Source organism: Coregonus lavaretus (assembly GCF_964263955.1).
Source record: "Coregonus lavaretus genome assembly, chromosome: 11".
Taxonomy (NCBI): Eukaryota; Metazoa; Chordata; class Actinopteri; order Salmoniformes; family Salmonidae; genus Coregonus; species Coregonus lavaretus.
Window position 1 is genome coordinate 29,356,371 of NC_139998.1, and position 15,855 is coordinate 29,372,225.

General features: G+C 45.0%; 1 protein-coding gene across 1 annotated transcript in view; it reads left to right on the forward strand.

Moving 5' to 3' along the window:
- Window positions 1–15,855, forward strand: part of LOC311137235 (FERM domain-containing protein 4A-like) — a 137,805-nt gene that overhangs the window by 90,393 nt on the left and 31,557 nt on the right. Inside the window, exons 5-11 of the mRNA XM_084171617.1 lie at window positions 6,918–7,002; window positions 8,366–8,422; window positions 10,058–10,080; window positions 13,931–14,014; window positions 14,139–14,204; window positions 14,461–14,518; window positions 14,651–14,737. Coding sequence (XP_084027743.1) covers window positions 6,918–7,002; window positions 8,366–8,422; window positions 10,058–10,080; window positions 13,931–14,014; window positions 14,139–14,204; window positions 14,461–14,518; window positions 14,651–14,737 — 460 coding nt within the window. The remainder of the gene's footprint in view (window positions 1–6,917; window positions 7,003–8,365; window positions 8,423–10,057; window positions 10,081–13,930; window positions 14,015–14,138; window positions 14,205–14,460; window positions 14,519–14,650; window positions 14,738–15,855) is intronic.

The following is a 15,855-nucleotide window of genomic DNA, read 5'->3' on the forward strand; positions in this document are numbered from 1 at the left end:
AAACAAAGGTTTCTGTACCAAATTTTAAGTTCTGCTTTTCTGATGTATCAAATACTTATGTCATGCAATAAAATGCAAATTAATTACTTTAAAATCATACAATGTGATTTTCTGGATTTTTGTTTTAGATTCTGTCTCAAACAGTTGAAGTGTACCTATGATAAAAATTACAGACCTCTACATGCTTTGTAAGTAGGAAAACCTACAAAATCGGCAGTGTATCAAATACTTGTTCTCCCCACTGTATATGTAGGTGTGTGTGTGAGTGAGTGCATGTCTGCTAAGGTGCGGAGAGTCAGTTCAGGTGGTTAGTCCAGTTCAAGTGTTCAGCAGTCTGATGGCTTGTACATAGAAACTGTCTCTGAGTCTGTTGGTATCACAACTCATGCTCGGATACTGAGAGTGAACAGCTCGTGGCTGGGGTTTGTGGGGTCCTTGCTGCGGGCCTTCCTCTTGGATTGGTGGGAGCACGGTCCCAGTGATGTACTGGGCCGTCTTCACCACCCGCTGGAGGGCCTTAAGGTCATGGACGGAGCAATTCCCGTACAAGGTCATGATGCAACCAGTCAGGATGCTCTCGGTGGTGCAGCGGTAGTATTTGGAGAGGACCCAGGGTGGAATGCCAAATTTCTTCAGCCTCCTTAGGAAGTAGAGACGCTGTTGCGCCCTCTTGACAAGACAACTTAAAACAGCTGGCTTTCTCTACTGCAGTCCCGTTGATGTGGATCGGGGCATGTTCCCTCCTCTGCTTCCTGAAGTCAACAATCAACTCCTTTGTTTTGCAGACGTTGAGGGAGAGGTTGCTGTCCTGGCACCACAATGCCAGTTCACTTACCTCCTGCCTATAGGCTGAATTGTCGTTGTTGGTTATCAGGCCTACAACCGTAGGGTCGTCAGCAAATTTGATGATGGACTTGGTGTTGTGGAAAGCCACTCAGTCGTGGGTGAACAGGGAGTTCAGCAGAGGGCTGAGGACACACCCCTGTGGAGGAGATATTGTTGCCAATCCTCACAGCCTGTGGTCTGCCCGTCAGGAAGTCCAGGGTCCAGTTGCAGGGTGTGGTGTCCAGACCCAGGACTCTGAGCTTGGTGTCAAGCTTGGAGGGAACAATAGTGTTGAATGCTGAACTGTAGTCAATGAACAGCATTCTCACATAGGTGAACCTCTTGCCCAGATGTGTTACGGCGTGTGAGTACCGATGGACATTTTATCTTCCGTGGATCTGTTGGAGCGGTAGGCACATTTTTGTGGGCCCATTCTGGCCTTGATGTGGGCCATGACCAGCCTCTCGAAGCACTTCATGATGACCGAGGCAGAGGGGTGAGTGCGACGGGGCAATAGTAATTTCAGCATATCACCTTGTTTTTCTTGGGCACTGTGACGATGGTGGTCTCCTTGAAGCAGGTGGAGACTACAGCCTGGAACAGGGACAGGTTGAAGATGTCAGAGAAGACGCTCGCCAGCTGGTCAGCACACACTCTGAGGACGAGACCTGGGATACCATCTGGGCTGGTGTTTTTTTGAGTGTTCACTCTTTTGTGAGTTTTCCTCACGTCAGTCTCGGAGAGTGAAAGCACCGGGTCAAATCAAATCAAATCAAATTGTATTGGCCACATGCGCCGAATACAACAGGTGCAGACATTACAGTGAAATGCTTACTTACAGCCCTTAACCAACAATGCATTTATTTAACAATGCATTTATTTAACAAAAAAGTAAAAATAAAACAACAACAAAAAAAGTGTTGAGAAAAAAAGAGCAGAAGTAAAATAAAATAATTGTAGGGAGGCTATATACATGGGGGGTATCGGTGCAGAGTCAATGTGCGGGGGCACCAGCTAGTTGAGGTAGTTGAAGTAATATGTACATGTGGGCAGAGTTAAAGTGACTATGCATAAATAATTAACAGAGTAGCAGTAGCGTAAAAGGACGGGGTGGGGGGGCAGTGCAAATAGTCCGGGTAGCCATGATTAGCTGTTCAGGAGTCTTATGGCTTGGGGGTAGAAGCTGTTGAGAAGTCTTTTGGACCTAGACTTGGCACTCCGGTACCGCTTGCCGTGCGGTAGCAGAGAGAACAGTCTATGACTAGGGTGGCTGGAGTCTTTGACAATTTTGAGGGCTTTCCTCTGACACCGCCTGGTATAGAGGTCCTGGATGGCAGGAAGCTTGGCCCCAGTAATGTACTGGGCCGTATGCACTACCCTCTGTAGTGCCTTGCGGTCGTAGGCCAAGCAGTTGCCATACCAGGCGGTGATGCAACCAGTCAGGATGCTCTCGATGATGCAGCTGTAGAATTTTTTGAGGATCTGAGGACCCATGCCAAATCTTTTCAGTCTCCTGAGGGGGAATAGGCTTTGTCGTGCCCTCTTCACGACTGTCTTGGTGTGTTTGGACCATGATAGTTCGTTGGTGATGTGGAGACCAAGGAACTTGAAGCTCTCAACCTGTTCCACTACAGCCCCGTCGATGAGAATGGGGGCATGCTCAGTCCTCTTTTTTTTCCTGTAATCCACAATCATCTCCTTTGTCTTGGTCACGTTGAGGGAGAGGTTGTTGTCCTGGCACCACACGGCCAGGTCTCTGACCTCCTCCCTATAGGCTGTCTCATCGTTGTCGGTGATCAGGCCTACCACTGTTGTGTCGTCGGCAAACTTAATGATGGTGTTGGAGTCGTGCCTGGCCATGCAGTCATGGGTGAACAGGGAGTACAGGAGGGGACTGAGCACGCACCCCTGAGGGGCCCCCGTGTTGAGGATCAGTGTGGCAGATGTGTTGTTACCTACCCTTACCACTTGGGGGCGGCCTGTCAAGAAGTCCAGGATCCAGTTGCAGAGGGAGGTGTTTAGTCCCAGAATCCTTAGCTTAGTGATGAGCTTTGAGGGCACTATGTTGTTGAATGCTGAGCTGTAGTCAATGAATAGCATTCTCACGTAGGTGTTCCTCTTGTCCAGGTGGGAAAGGGCAGTGTGGAGTGCAATAGAGATTGCATCATCTGTGGATCTGTTGGGGCGGTGTGCAAATTGGAGTGGGTCTAGGGTTTCTGGGATAATGCTGTTGATGTGAGCCATGACCAGCCTTTCAAAGCACTTCATGGCTACAGACGTCAGTGCTACGGGTCGGTAGTCATTTAGGCAGGTTATCTTAGAGTCCTTGGGCACGGGGACTATGGTGGTCTGCTTGAAACATGTTGGTATTACAGACTCAGTCAGGGACATGTTGAAAATGTCAGTGAAGACACTTGCCAGTTGGTCAGCACATGCTCGGAGTACACGTCCTGGTAATCCGTCTGGCCCTGCGGCCTTGTGAATGTTGACCTGCTTAAAAGTCTTACTCACATCGGCTACGGAGAGCGTGATCACATAGTCATCCGGAACAGCTGGTGCTCTCATGCATGCTTCAGTGTTGCTTGCCTCGAAGCGAGCATAGAAGTGGTTTAGCTCGTCTGGAAGTATTGTGTCACTGGGCAGCTCGCGGCTGTGCTTCCCTTTGTAGTCTGTAATAGTTTTCAAGACCTGCCACATCCGACGAGCGTCAGAGCCAGTGTAGTACGATTCAATCTTAGTCCTGTATTGACTCTTTGCCTGTTTGATGGTTCGTCGGAGGGCATAGCGGGATTTCTTATAAGCGTCCGGGTTAGAGTCCCGCTCCTTGAAAGCGGCAGCAGTGAGAGTCTTCCTGTATGGCTCTGTATTGTCAGCCTCAAAGCGAGCATAGAATGTGATAAGCTCGTCTGAATCCAAGATGGCGTAGCAGTGCGGTCGTGTACTCTGTAGTGTGTCCGTGTAAATAGCCTGTTTTTTGTTTTTTGTCTCTTTCGTATATATTTCTCAATCACACTTTTCATCCTTCAACTAAATATACTTTCCTGCAACCCGCCTCACCCAATGTGGAACGGATTATATTATTTATTTTACCTTTTTTATCCAGAACTTCCTGTTGAAACTAGCCAGCTAGCCAGCTAACTAGCTAACTAGCTACTTGCTATTAGCCACCGTTAGCGGTTTTTACCATTGTCCGTGGCCTGCACTACCTACCAGCCAGCTCTAGCCTGGACTATTATCGGCCAGTCTGCACTGTCTGCACAGCGCGCTATCGACCAAGAACATATCGGATTTTCTGCCGGAATCACTGAATCACTGGACCTTAACACCAGATCATCACAACTAGCTAGCCTGAACAGAATGGATGTTGTTGGCTAATCACCACCGCACCCGAAGCAAGCACTAGTTAGCCTTGAGCTAGACTCGAGCCAGGCCTATCTCCCGGCTATCTACCTCTCTGTCAACCTCCTAGTGTTGACACGGAGCCCCGCCAATCCATCACGACTGGTCTGCCGACGTAATCATCTGATGTGGTTTCAACAGGCTTCCCGTTGCGACGACCACGAAGATCCATCTGCTAGCCCCGGCCCGCTAGCACACGCAATCAACAGCCGTGCTTCCTGCTCGCCTGTGCTGTAGCAGCCATTCGAACTGCTCCCGGTCTCACCTATTGCTGTTCACTGCACAGCTGATGCCTGCTGGACTGTTCCTTTACACGGTACCCCCATCCTGTTTATCTGTCCTGTTTATCTGTTTAGCCTCAGCTCAAACTTTCGTTGCCATTACCAGTTGTTGTCTTAGCTCTCTCGAATAACACCTGTGATTGCTTTATGCCTCTCTCCCATGTCAATATGTCTTGCCTATTGCTGTTCCGGTTAGTTCTTATTATACAATTTCACTGTAGAGCCCCCAGTCCCGCTCATCCAGCCTCAGAGAGCTCCTTTGTCCCACCCCCCATACACGCGGAGACCGGCTCAATCGGTACCTCCAGTGATGCTATCTCTTTCATAGTTACCCAATGCTTAGGTGTACCTCCACTGTACTCATATCCTTCCATATCCTTGTCTGCACATAATGCCCTGAATCTATTCTACAACGCCCGGAAATCTGCCCCTTTTATTCTCTGTACCCAACGCACTAGAATACCAGTTTTTAAAGCCTTTAGCCGTATCCTTATTCTACTCCTGCTCTGTTCCTCTGGTGATGTAGAGGTTAACCCAGGCCCTGTAGCCCCCAGTATCACTCCTACTCCCCAGGCGCTATCATTTATTGACTTCTGTAACCGTAAAAGCCTTGTTTTTTTGCATATTAATATCAGAAGCCTCCTCCCTAAGTTTGAGTTACTCACTGCGTTAGCACACTCCGCCAACCCTGATGTTCTAGCAGTGTCTGAATCCTGGCTTAGGAAGACCACCAAGAACTCTGAAATTTCCATCCCCAACTACAACATTTTCCATCTAGATAGAACTGCCAAAGGGGGCGGAGTTGCAATCTACTGTAGAGATAGCCTGCAGAGCTTTATCATTCTACAGTATCTCTGTCTTTCTCTTTTTCTCTCCATCCTGTTTACTTAGATGAGCAATGCTGGGACTCATACTAGGTCTTTGCCCAAACAGTTTGAGCTTCTACTTCTAAAAATCCACCTCTCCAGAAATAAGTCTATCACTGTTGCCGCTTGCTACAGACCCCCCTCAGCCCCCAGCTGTGCCCTGGACACCATATGTGAATTGATTGCCCCCCATCTATCCTCAGAGTTCGTACTGCTTGGTGACCTAAACTGGGATATGCTTAACACCCCGGCCATCCTACAATCTAAACTAGATGCCCTCAATCTCACACAAATTATCAAGGAACCTACCAGGTACAACCCTAAATCCGTAAACATGGGCACCCTCATAGATATCATCCTAACTAATTTACCCTCCAAATACACCTAATACATACAATCTCAGCGATCACTGCCTCATTGCCTGCATCCGTAATGGGTCCGCGGTCAAACGACCACCCCTCATCACTATCAAACGCTCCATAAAACACTTTAGCGAGCAGGCCTTTCTAATTGACCTGGCCCGGGTATCCTGGATGGATATTGACCTCATTCCGTCAGTAGAGGATGCCTGGATGTTCTTTAAAAGTGCTTTCCTCTCCATCTTAAATAAGCATGCCCCGTTCAAAAAAATTGGTTTGGGATGAGTCGGACGGCAGAGTGAAGGAAATGCAGCCAACAAGTGCTCAGCATATGTGGGAACTCCTTCAAGACTGTTGGAAAAGCATTCCAGGTGAAGCTGGTTGAGAGAATGCCAAGAGTGTGCAAAGCTGTCATCAAGGCAAAGGGTGGCTATTTGAAGATCCTAAAAGATAAAATATATTTTGATTTGTGTAACACTTTTTTGGTTACTACATGATTCCATATGTGTTTTTTTCATAGTTTTGATGTCTTCACTATTATCCTACAATGTAGAAAATAGTAAAAATAAAGAAACACCCTGGAATGAGTAGGTGTGTTCAAACTTTTAACTGGTACTGTATATAGACTACATTATAATGTTACAGCAGCACCCATCTCACTACTGATGCATAAGTACATGTAGGTTATTGTGTTTCCCTGCCTGCACACTGATGATGATGCAGCTAGCCATCCAGCCAGCCAGCTCACCATTGTGTGAAATGCATCATGTCCACTTTTGCACTGTTGGTGTATTTGATGTGTGTGTTTCTCAGTGTGGTGTGTGTGTTGTGTTTGTGTGTGTGTGTGTTTGTTGTGTGTGCATGGCATGCGTGTGTGTGTGTGTGTTGGATGGTTGCCATGTATCAGACAGAGAACGGTATAGGAACTGTGTGGAAGCCTAATGTCTGATGACCCCTAGTGGACACTCTGTTCACTGTAGTTCTGCCACAGATAGAAGCTTGGAACTACTGTAGATTGAATGAGCTTCTTTTGACTTCAGTCTGGTTCCAGGCTACATAACATTTCAACTCATTGTGTCGTGGTCTATAATACTGAAATGTAATTAATTTTTCTGTTCATCACAGTTATTAGAGAGTATGTCATTCCTGATGGTCTATAATAATGTGTTTTATTGACTGTGTTCTAGGTTTTACATAGAGAGTATTTCCTACCTGAAGGACAATGCTACTATTGAACTCTTCTTCCTCAATGCTAAGTCCTGCATATACAAGGTAAGTTAATCACTACCTGTAGTTGAGTTTGCATACATGTTTTTTATTGATTAGTAGTGTATTTATTTTCCCAGTCATGTCGTTACTGCACCACAAGGGGGCATATGTGGGTTGTTGAGTCATCAGTGTGATGCTTGAACAGATATAGCATTAGCTAAGCTTATGCTATCTCCAGCACCAAAAGTGTTAACCAGCCCCTGCTAACAAAATGCCTCCACCAATAGAGATGCTAACACCCCAGCAACACCCAGAGCTTTTCCTAATACATCCCCAGCACTGATAGCTTAGCGTATGCTAACACGTAGCCAGTAGATCACACCTAAGACTAGGCTGTTTATAAAGGGAGACTGGCACACTCTGACTGGCCAACAGACTCTAGTGAAGAGAGGGTTGTCTGTGAAGTCTCCTTTTTACTTGACATGAATTAACATATTACCAACTCTCTGTGTCAATGTTAAACACGTGGATAAGTTTAAGATGTTAGAGTTGTTTTAATGCAGTCATCTCCTGTCTGCGTTGATGGCGTGCGTGTTTTACACTGGACCACACACACATACAGACACACACATACACACACACACACTGCTAGGCCACAGCCCCGTGGTGAGAGCCCATGCTGTGTGGTAGTGCACTCAGTGTTGTGTTTCACTCTGCTGTCTGATCTCTTAACCAATTAACTGCCAGGGATCGTAAACAGGACATTCCTTACATACCTGACCCTTTTAGTCACTAGTCACCCCTTAACACCCACATACACTTCCCTCAGACCCCCTTCTATGTGTGTGAGTAGGCCCAGTCCCAGCATTGCTCATCTAAGTAAACAGGATGGAGAGACAAAGAGAAAGACAGAGATACTGTAGGATGAAAGAGAGTCTCCAGTGCATTCCCTCATTCTCTCTTCCCCTGTTAATCCCATCACACTGTAATCTCTGAGCTGAAGCAGAGAACACAACCCCCCATGAAGAGAGGACAAGAAATCAGGGAGGGAGAGAGGGAGGAAGCGAGGGATAGATACAACAATAAAGCAATGGAGAAATGAGAGTCCTGGGGAAAATGTGATAGAAACGTGTGTATTCTGTATGAATGTGTTTTTCATTGTTGTATTGTAGGTACAGGATAAATGTGATGTATGAAATGTGGCCCTCACAGCTCCCATGGATTAGTTTTATTAGCACTGTGAGTACAGAGTCAAGGAATACCCTTTATCTAATGCGTTCATTCTCTCTCTCTCTCTCTCTCTCTCTCTCTCTCTCTCTCTCTCTCTCTCTCTCTCTCTCTCTCTCTCTCTCTCTCTCTCTCTCTCTCTCTCTCTCTCTCTCTCTCTCTCTCCATCTTCCTCTCTCTCTCTCTCTATTTCTCTAAGGAGCTCATTGAGGTGGACAGTGAGGTGGTATTTGAGCTGGCCTCCTATATCCTACAGGTAAGTCAGAGTTACACTAGCTTTGACCAATGACTTACATCCCTCTACATGTAACTACTCTGACTCCAACTTATGTGGGTGTTCCAGACACAGACCACATTACTCACTTGACCCTTCCCTTCTACTGAAATAGTGAGCTGTCTTTCCTTTAATCCTGCTTTACATTATAAGTGTTGTTTGCCTGGATCTGTGTCTGCTCTAGCCAACTCCTCTGACTGTTGCCATTGGTATGTCATGTTTATCATGTTTATCATTTGAAAAATCAGACATTGATTGAATGGGCTCCCATCCCTAGTTCCAGGGAGTGAGTGTGTATATTGGCCAGGGAGTGTGTAGGGTTCCCCCTCAGTCTAGGTCAGCCCATTACCTCAGTACCCTGAAACACCAGCTTACACACACTCACAGACTGTGGCGTGTGAGTGTGTGTGCGTTTGTGTGTGTGTGTGTGTGTGTGTGTGTCCGCGTGCGTGTGTGTGTCTGCAGGTGCAGATGCATCAGGTACGTATCTCTTGGCCTTTAGAGGTTTTGCTCCAGATGGATTACATTTCTCTCTGATTTCACCACAGGAGACCTCACTGTACACTCACCCACCCACACACCCACCCACACAGACGCAGACGCACGTACACACTCACTACCTGACCCGCAAAAGCCAGCTTTCTCCCCTCCATAGTAGTGTATGCAGGGGCGCAACTTTCACTGGGGACAGCCCCACATTCTGAAATTGCATTTTTGTCCCCCCCAGTTTTATAATTGGAATGTTATACAAAATCAGGCAACGGTGTGCTTTAGGACCATGTGGACGCCTCCAAGCGGTTGAGTAAGCTGTTTGGAGTGTTTATCCGACTGGATAAAAAATATATAATAATAATAATGTCCCCCCCACTTCTAAAGCCAAAGTTGCACCCCTGAGTGTATGTATCAAACAGGGTTGGGCTCAATTCATAATTGAATTGAGAATGCCTCATAAATACCAATTAAATTCTTAAATTTGAATTGAAGTAGTAAACAGGATACAGAATTGCAATTCAAGGAAATATAATTACATTCTGTGAAATTAAATTACATTAAAATGCCTCTTCTATTCTATATTAGGTATAGTCTATACAAATATACATCTTCTACATAAAACATCAAACATGTTGTTATATACCTGCATAGAAAATATTGTTGAAACAATAGATTTCTAGAACAGACTTTTAAAATGAATGATCAAGGAAAACAAAACCTGTATGCGAATATTCTACTGTACATTTTGTTCAATATGGGGAAAATACTACATTTCACAGAATCCATTAGTTTAACCCTCAAGTTGACCCTGAGGCCTTCAAAAAGAAGCTAAACAAATGAAATGGTTGGTGGAAATATAATTGCCTATTCAAAGCACTAAGGTTAAAATAGTATATTAACATTGTTTCCAGAGAAAAGTGGTATATTCTTTGGTATCTGGAAGTGTGACCTGTAAGATTCAATGAAACTCCCATGTTCTATTACTGAGTGGAAATTCTTTGAATTGCACTGAATTACATTCTACTTCCAATTTCAATTCATGAGTTGAATGGGAGTCAATTCCAAAATTCTGAATTGAGTCCAACCCTGGTGCTAACCACCTCTCTCTCTCTTTTCTCTTTCCAGGAGGCTAAAGGTGACTTCATCAGGTAAGAACAGTTATTATATATCTGTACTAAAGTAAGTGGTATGTGTATAATGTACACTATAACAACTAGTATCCAGGAGCCTCCGGCCTATAGTCCCTGTCTCAGTGGGGAGTAGATGGGATGTGGCCCACGTGTTTGTTTGGTTTTTGGGTGAGGGGAGGGTGGGATAGGTTTGTGTGTGTGTGTGTGTGTGTGTTGACTAAAATGTAAAATGTGTGTCTGTGTGTGTGTGCATGTGTGTGTGTGTGTGACAGGGGAACAATTACACCCTGTGTAGGGGGTCTGTCCTGGGCACTCTGAGCACTTCAGAGCAGCAAAGCAAATCGCCTCCCTCCCTCTCCTCTCAAAAGACCTGCACTTGTCTGCCTGTCTGCCTCTCAACCCCAGTCCCCTGATTCACTCTCTCCATCCAGCGCTGAAGAGTCTGTCTTTAGAGAGGGTCAGTGGGGGGTAGTTTATTGTAGTGCATGGCTGTGTGTGTGTATGTGTGTGTGTGTGTGCGTGTGACAGGGCTCCACAGTGCATGACTGCTAGCCAATTAAGACCAGAGCAGTGTAACAGGGTGAGATGAAGGCAGGGAGGGCAGCTCACATGATGAGCCTTCTGCCCCCTAAAACAGTTTGCTCTCTATTGGTTTACACTTTTTGGGAGATGGATGATTTGTCGGCCACTGTATCGGTTTGGAAAGTGAAGGTTAGTTAGAAGCATCATAGTGAAAATGTGTGTTTACAAAATGACATGTTTGCAAATATATTACAATGTACAGTGGGGAAAAAAAGTATTTAGTCAGCCACCAATTGTGCAAGTTCTCCCACTTAAAAAGATGAGAGATGCCTGTAATTTTCATCATAGGTACACGTCAACTATGATAGACAAATTGAGGAAAAAAAATCCAGAAAATCACATTGTAGGATTTTTAATGAATTTATTTGCAAATTATGGTGGAAAATAAGTATTTGGTCACCTACAAACAAGCAAGATTTCTGGCTCTCACAGACCTGTAACTTCTTCTTTAAGAGGCTCCTCTGTCCTCCCCTCGTTACCTGTAGTAATGGCACCTGTTTGAACTTGTTATCAGTATAAAATACACCTGTCCACAACCTCAAACAGTCACACTCCAAACTCCACTATGGCCAAGACCAAAGAGCTGTCAAAGGACACCAGAAACAAAATTGTAGACCTGCACCAGGCTGGGAAGACTGAATCTGCAATAGGTAAGCAGCTTGGTTTGAAGAAATCAACTGTGGGAGAAATTATTAGGAAATGGAAGACATACAACACCACTGATAATCTCCCTCGATCTGGGGCTCCACGCAAGATCTCACCCCGTGGGGTCAAAATGATCACAAGAACGGTTAGCAAAAATCCCAGAACCACACGGGGGGACCTAGTGAATGACCTGCAGAGAGCTGGGACCAAAGCAACAAAGCCTACCATCAGTAACACACTACGCCGCCAGGGACTCAAATCCTGCTGTGTCCCCCTGCTTAAGCCAGTACATGTCCAGGCCCGTCTGAAGTTTGCTAGAGTGCATTTGGATGATCCAGAAGAGGATTGGGAGAATGTCATATGGCCAGATGAAACCAAAATAGAACTTTTTGGTAAAAACTCAACTCGTCGTGTTTGGAGTACAAAGAATGCTGAGTTGCATCCAAAGAACACCATACCTACTGTGAAGCATGGGGGTGGAAACATCATGCTTTGGGGCTGTTTTTCTGCAAAGGGACCAGGACGACTGATCCGTGTAAAGGAAAGAATGAATGGGGCCATGTATCGTGAGATTTTGAGTGAAAACCCCCTTCCATCAGCAAGGGCATTGAAGATGAAACGTGGCTGGGTCTTTCAGCATGACAATGATCCCAAACACACCGCCCGGGCAACGAAGGAGTGGCTTCATAAGAAGCATTTCAAGGTCCTGGAGTGGCCTAGCCAGTCTCCAGATCTCAACCCCATAGAAAATCTTTGGAGGGAGTGACCAAATACTTATTTTCCACCATAATTTGCAAATAAATTCATAAAAAATCCTACAATGTGATTTTCTGGAATTTCTTTTCTCATTTTGTCTGTCATAGTTGACGTGTACCTATGATGAAAATTACAGGCCTCTCTCATCTTTTTAAGTGGGAGAACTTGCACAATTGGTGGCTGACTAAATACTTTTTTTCCCCACTGTATAACTTTGGTTGTTTATATAGGTGTTTTTTGCATTACTATCTTTCTTTAAATACAGATGGATTGCAAGGCCTTTACAGTTAAAGGGAAACACATACAGTATCTTATATCGTTGTTCTGTATCTTAGAGAGGTACAGGATACAAATTATTCATCAGTGTGTGAGCGGTGAAGACAGGGTTGAACAGCGTTCACCTTTGACCCCATTTCCTCTTCTTCACAGAGAGCATAAATAAACATGGCGTTCCACTGAGCTCTGGAATGTGACACACACACAGAAAAGGAGGTCATGATTCACCAAATCATGCCAAAAAGGCCAGAGATGTAGTGGAGGATAAAGGATGTTTACACACCTTCTTATTTGGTGAATAAATAGCATTTATGGACATATTACACTAAATATTACGGTAGCATTGTTTGCTAGACTTTTGGGGGCCCTAGGTGGGATTTGGATGGTGGGCACCCCCACCTCGCAGGCAAAAAAAATGTGTGACCTCCCTCTAGACGGCGGAGAGAACAATGTACGTTTTAAAGTACATTTCCATCAATTCTACACATTTTGCCATGGGGCGTAGATTTTTTTTTTTGCAGTTTTAAAGCAAGTTTTCTGCAATCCTACACAGTTTGCCATGGGGCGGAGAGAACATTTTGCAATTTTATAGCTAATTTCCAGCAATTCTACCCATTTTGCCTTGGGAGGGTGGAGAGACATATTTGCCGTATTAAAGCAACTTTCCTGCCATTCGACACATTTTGCCATGACCTATGCCATGTTAATGATATCTGAGTGGGAGTGACTTACAAAATCAATGGGGGTCCCCTGGAGGTCAGGGCCCCTGAGCACGTGCCCTGCGTGCCTGGTCGGTGTTCGGTCATGATTACTACAAGTTTAGATAGCTGGCTAGACTAACTTACCAATCAAAAAATAGTTAGCTGACATACAGTAGCTAATTGGGTGACTGTCAGTGACTGACATAATAAAGAGAAAAAGATAATAAAGAGAAAAACTGCTGATGCACAACCAAATTTCGAAATTGCACCTTCTATTCTAACTATCAACAGTAAGTTGAGACCCCGACTGAGTTGAAAGATATATATATATATATATATATATATATATATATATATATATATATATATATATAATAAATACAAAAGTTTTTGTTTTTTTGGGTCGGGAGTGTTGGCTTCCATGTTTCCAGGGCTTTCCCCCAGTCTCAGTCTCAGGGAGCTGGGAGGGTTAGGGGATTACAGAGGGGTTTAAGACATGGAGTCTGGGTTCTTCTTCATCTCTCTCTTTCCCTCTCTCTCTCTCGCTCTCTGTCTCTGCTCTGTCTCTCTCTCTCTTTCTGTCTCCACAGCTGTTCCCTAGACAACGCCCAGCCAGCTGTGTGACTGTCTCATCAGTTCCCCTAAAACACAACAGGGCAGCATTAGTCCCCCCCCCCCCCCCCCCTACCTTGTCAGTTACTAACTCTGGCCAAACCCATAGATTAATCATGAGGAAATATCCTTGGATTAAAGTCAATACATCATTGAGGTAGACAAACATCACATTATTGGAGACACCTTTGTAGGGGCTTATATCACTAATGCCAATCTGTCTCCAACACGTCTTGGCAGTTTGAGTTCAGTGTGTGTTCACAGTAATGACGTGTGTGTTTCTGTGTGTGTTGCAGTAATGACGTGACAAGGTCAGACCTGAAGAAGCTTCCAGCTTTGCCAACTCAGGCCCTGAAGGAACACCCATCTCTGGCCTACTGGTGAGTCCCAGCCTGTCTTATTGGTCCAATAGACCAGGGCCACCAAACTCTACTGCCTGGTTGCTCGACCTGGCTGCCTGTTTGATATGATGAAGTTATATTTTGTGTATGTTTTCTGTTCCAGTGAGGACCGGGTGATAGAACACTACAAGAAGCTCAATGGACAGTCCAGAGGGCAGGCCATAGTCAAGTAAGACTGGAGAGGGGGAGGGTGTGTGTCTGTGTGTGTGTCTCATATTCTCTTTCTGCATGCTCTCTCTCTTGAGCTGTGTGTGTGTGTTCAGACATCTCTCTCACATGCTGAGTGTATCCATGTGTGTGTGTGTGTGTGTGTGTTTATAGTGCTCTCTCTCTCGCTTCAGTGTGTGCTGTGAAGTTGAACACTGTGAGCTCTCTGACTGACTAATGTCTCTCTCTGTGTGTCTCTGTCTCTTTGTCTCTAACAGTTATATGAGCATCGTTGAGTCCCTGCCTACATATGGAGTACATTACTACACTGTTAAGGTACAACTTTATCACTTACTCACATACTCTCTCTCTTGGGGTTGGGGGCTGAGTGGGTGGGTGAGTTTCTTGGGGGGCTATGAAATACGCACACAACCTCTGATGTGTGTATCTTCTCTCTGTGTGTGTCAGGATAAGCAGGGAATTCCGTGGTGGCTGGGACTGAGTTATAAAGGAATCTTCCAGTATGACTACCAAGACAAGGTCAAACCCAGGAAGGTAAGACACAGAATTTAATTATGTCTCTCTCTTTCTCTCTCCCTCCATTGTGTGTCTGACGTTTTATAAAGATGGAACATCCTGTCATTCCAACGGTCACCTGGTAGTCTATTAAAGCCTTTCAACTTTGACCCTAGTAATGTCCAACATCTCCTCGCTGGATCAACGGACACACACACACACACACACACACACACGCCGTCTGTGAACTCTGACCCCTCAGCACTGACAAAGGCTTCCTGTCTGTCTCAGCTTTCCTGTTTGCCCGTCCTGTTCCAATGTGTGTGTGTGTGTGTGTGTGTGTGTGTGTGTGTGTGTGTGTGTGTGTGTGTGTGTGTGTTTGCGTGTATGTGTGTGCGTGCATTCCAGTCTAAATGTCTCACCACTGTGCCCCATTCCCCCCAGCTTCCTGCTCTATCCCATACTAGTCTCATCTCCTGAGGTTTCCTAGATGTTACATCACCATGGAGAAAAGATGGGAATGCTGGCCTAGTCTCCTATTTTAGATCACAGGAATGAGTTGGTGGTTGGCGTTAGCTTCCAACCACATATTGGTTCTGTAAAAATTCCCAGAACATTCGTTAGGTCGCCACATGTGTTCTCATAACACAAAAACTGTCTGGTCATGCTGATGATTATAGATTCATAATCATCATAATCATTGTATAAAACATTCGCCTGATGTTGCAAGAACATTCCTAGAGCACATTTAATCTTTAAAGGTTCCCAGAATGTTTCATTAGGTTGTGGGAACAGTCTGGTGGGAACATTGTGGGGACATCATAAAGGATATGTTGGCAACACAGAGAAACTGTCCAGTTGTGCGGATGATTCTACAATGTTTCTTTTAGGGTGCGAAAAACATTCACCTGATGATACAAGAACGTTCCCATAACACTTTTCTTTTGTTCTATAAGGGTTCCCACAATGTTTATTTATGTTGTGAAACATTGTGGGGATATGACAAGAGATAGGTTCCCAAAACACTAAAACTGTCCAGTTGTGCTGACATTCGGATAATGTTGTATCAGGATGCACAAAACATTAATTTGATGTTGCAAGAATGTTTACAGAACAGCCTTTCCGAGTTCTTTATAGGTTCCCAGACCATATAATTA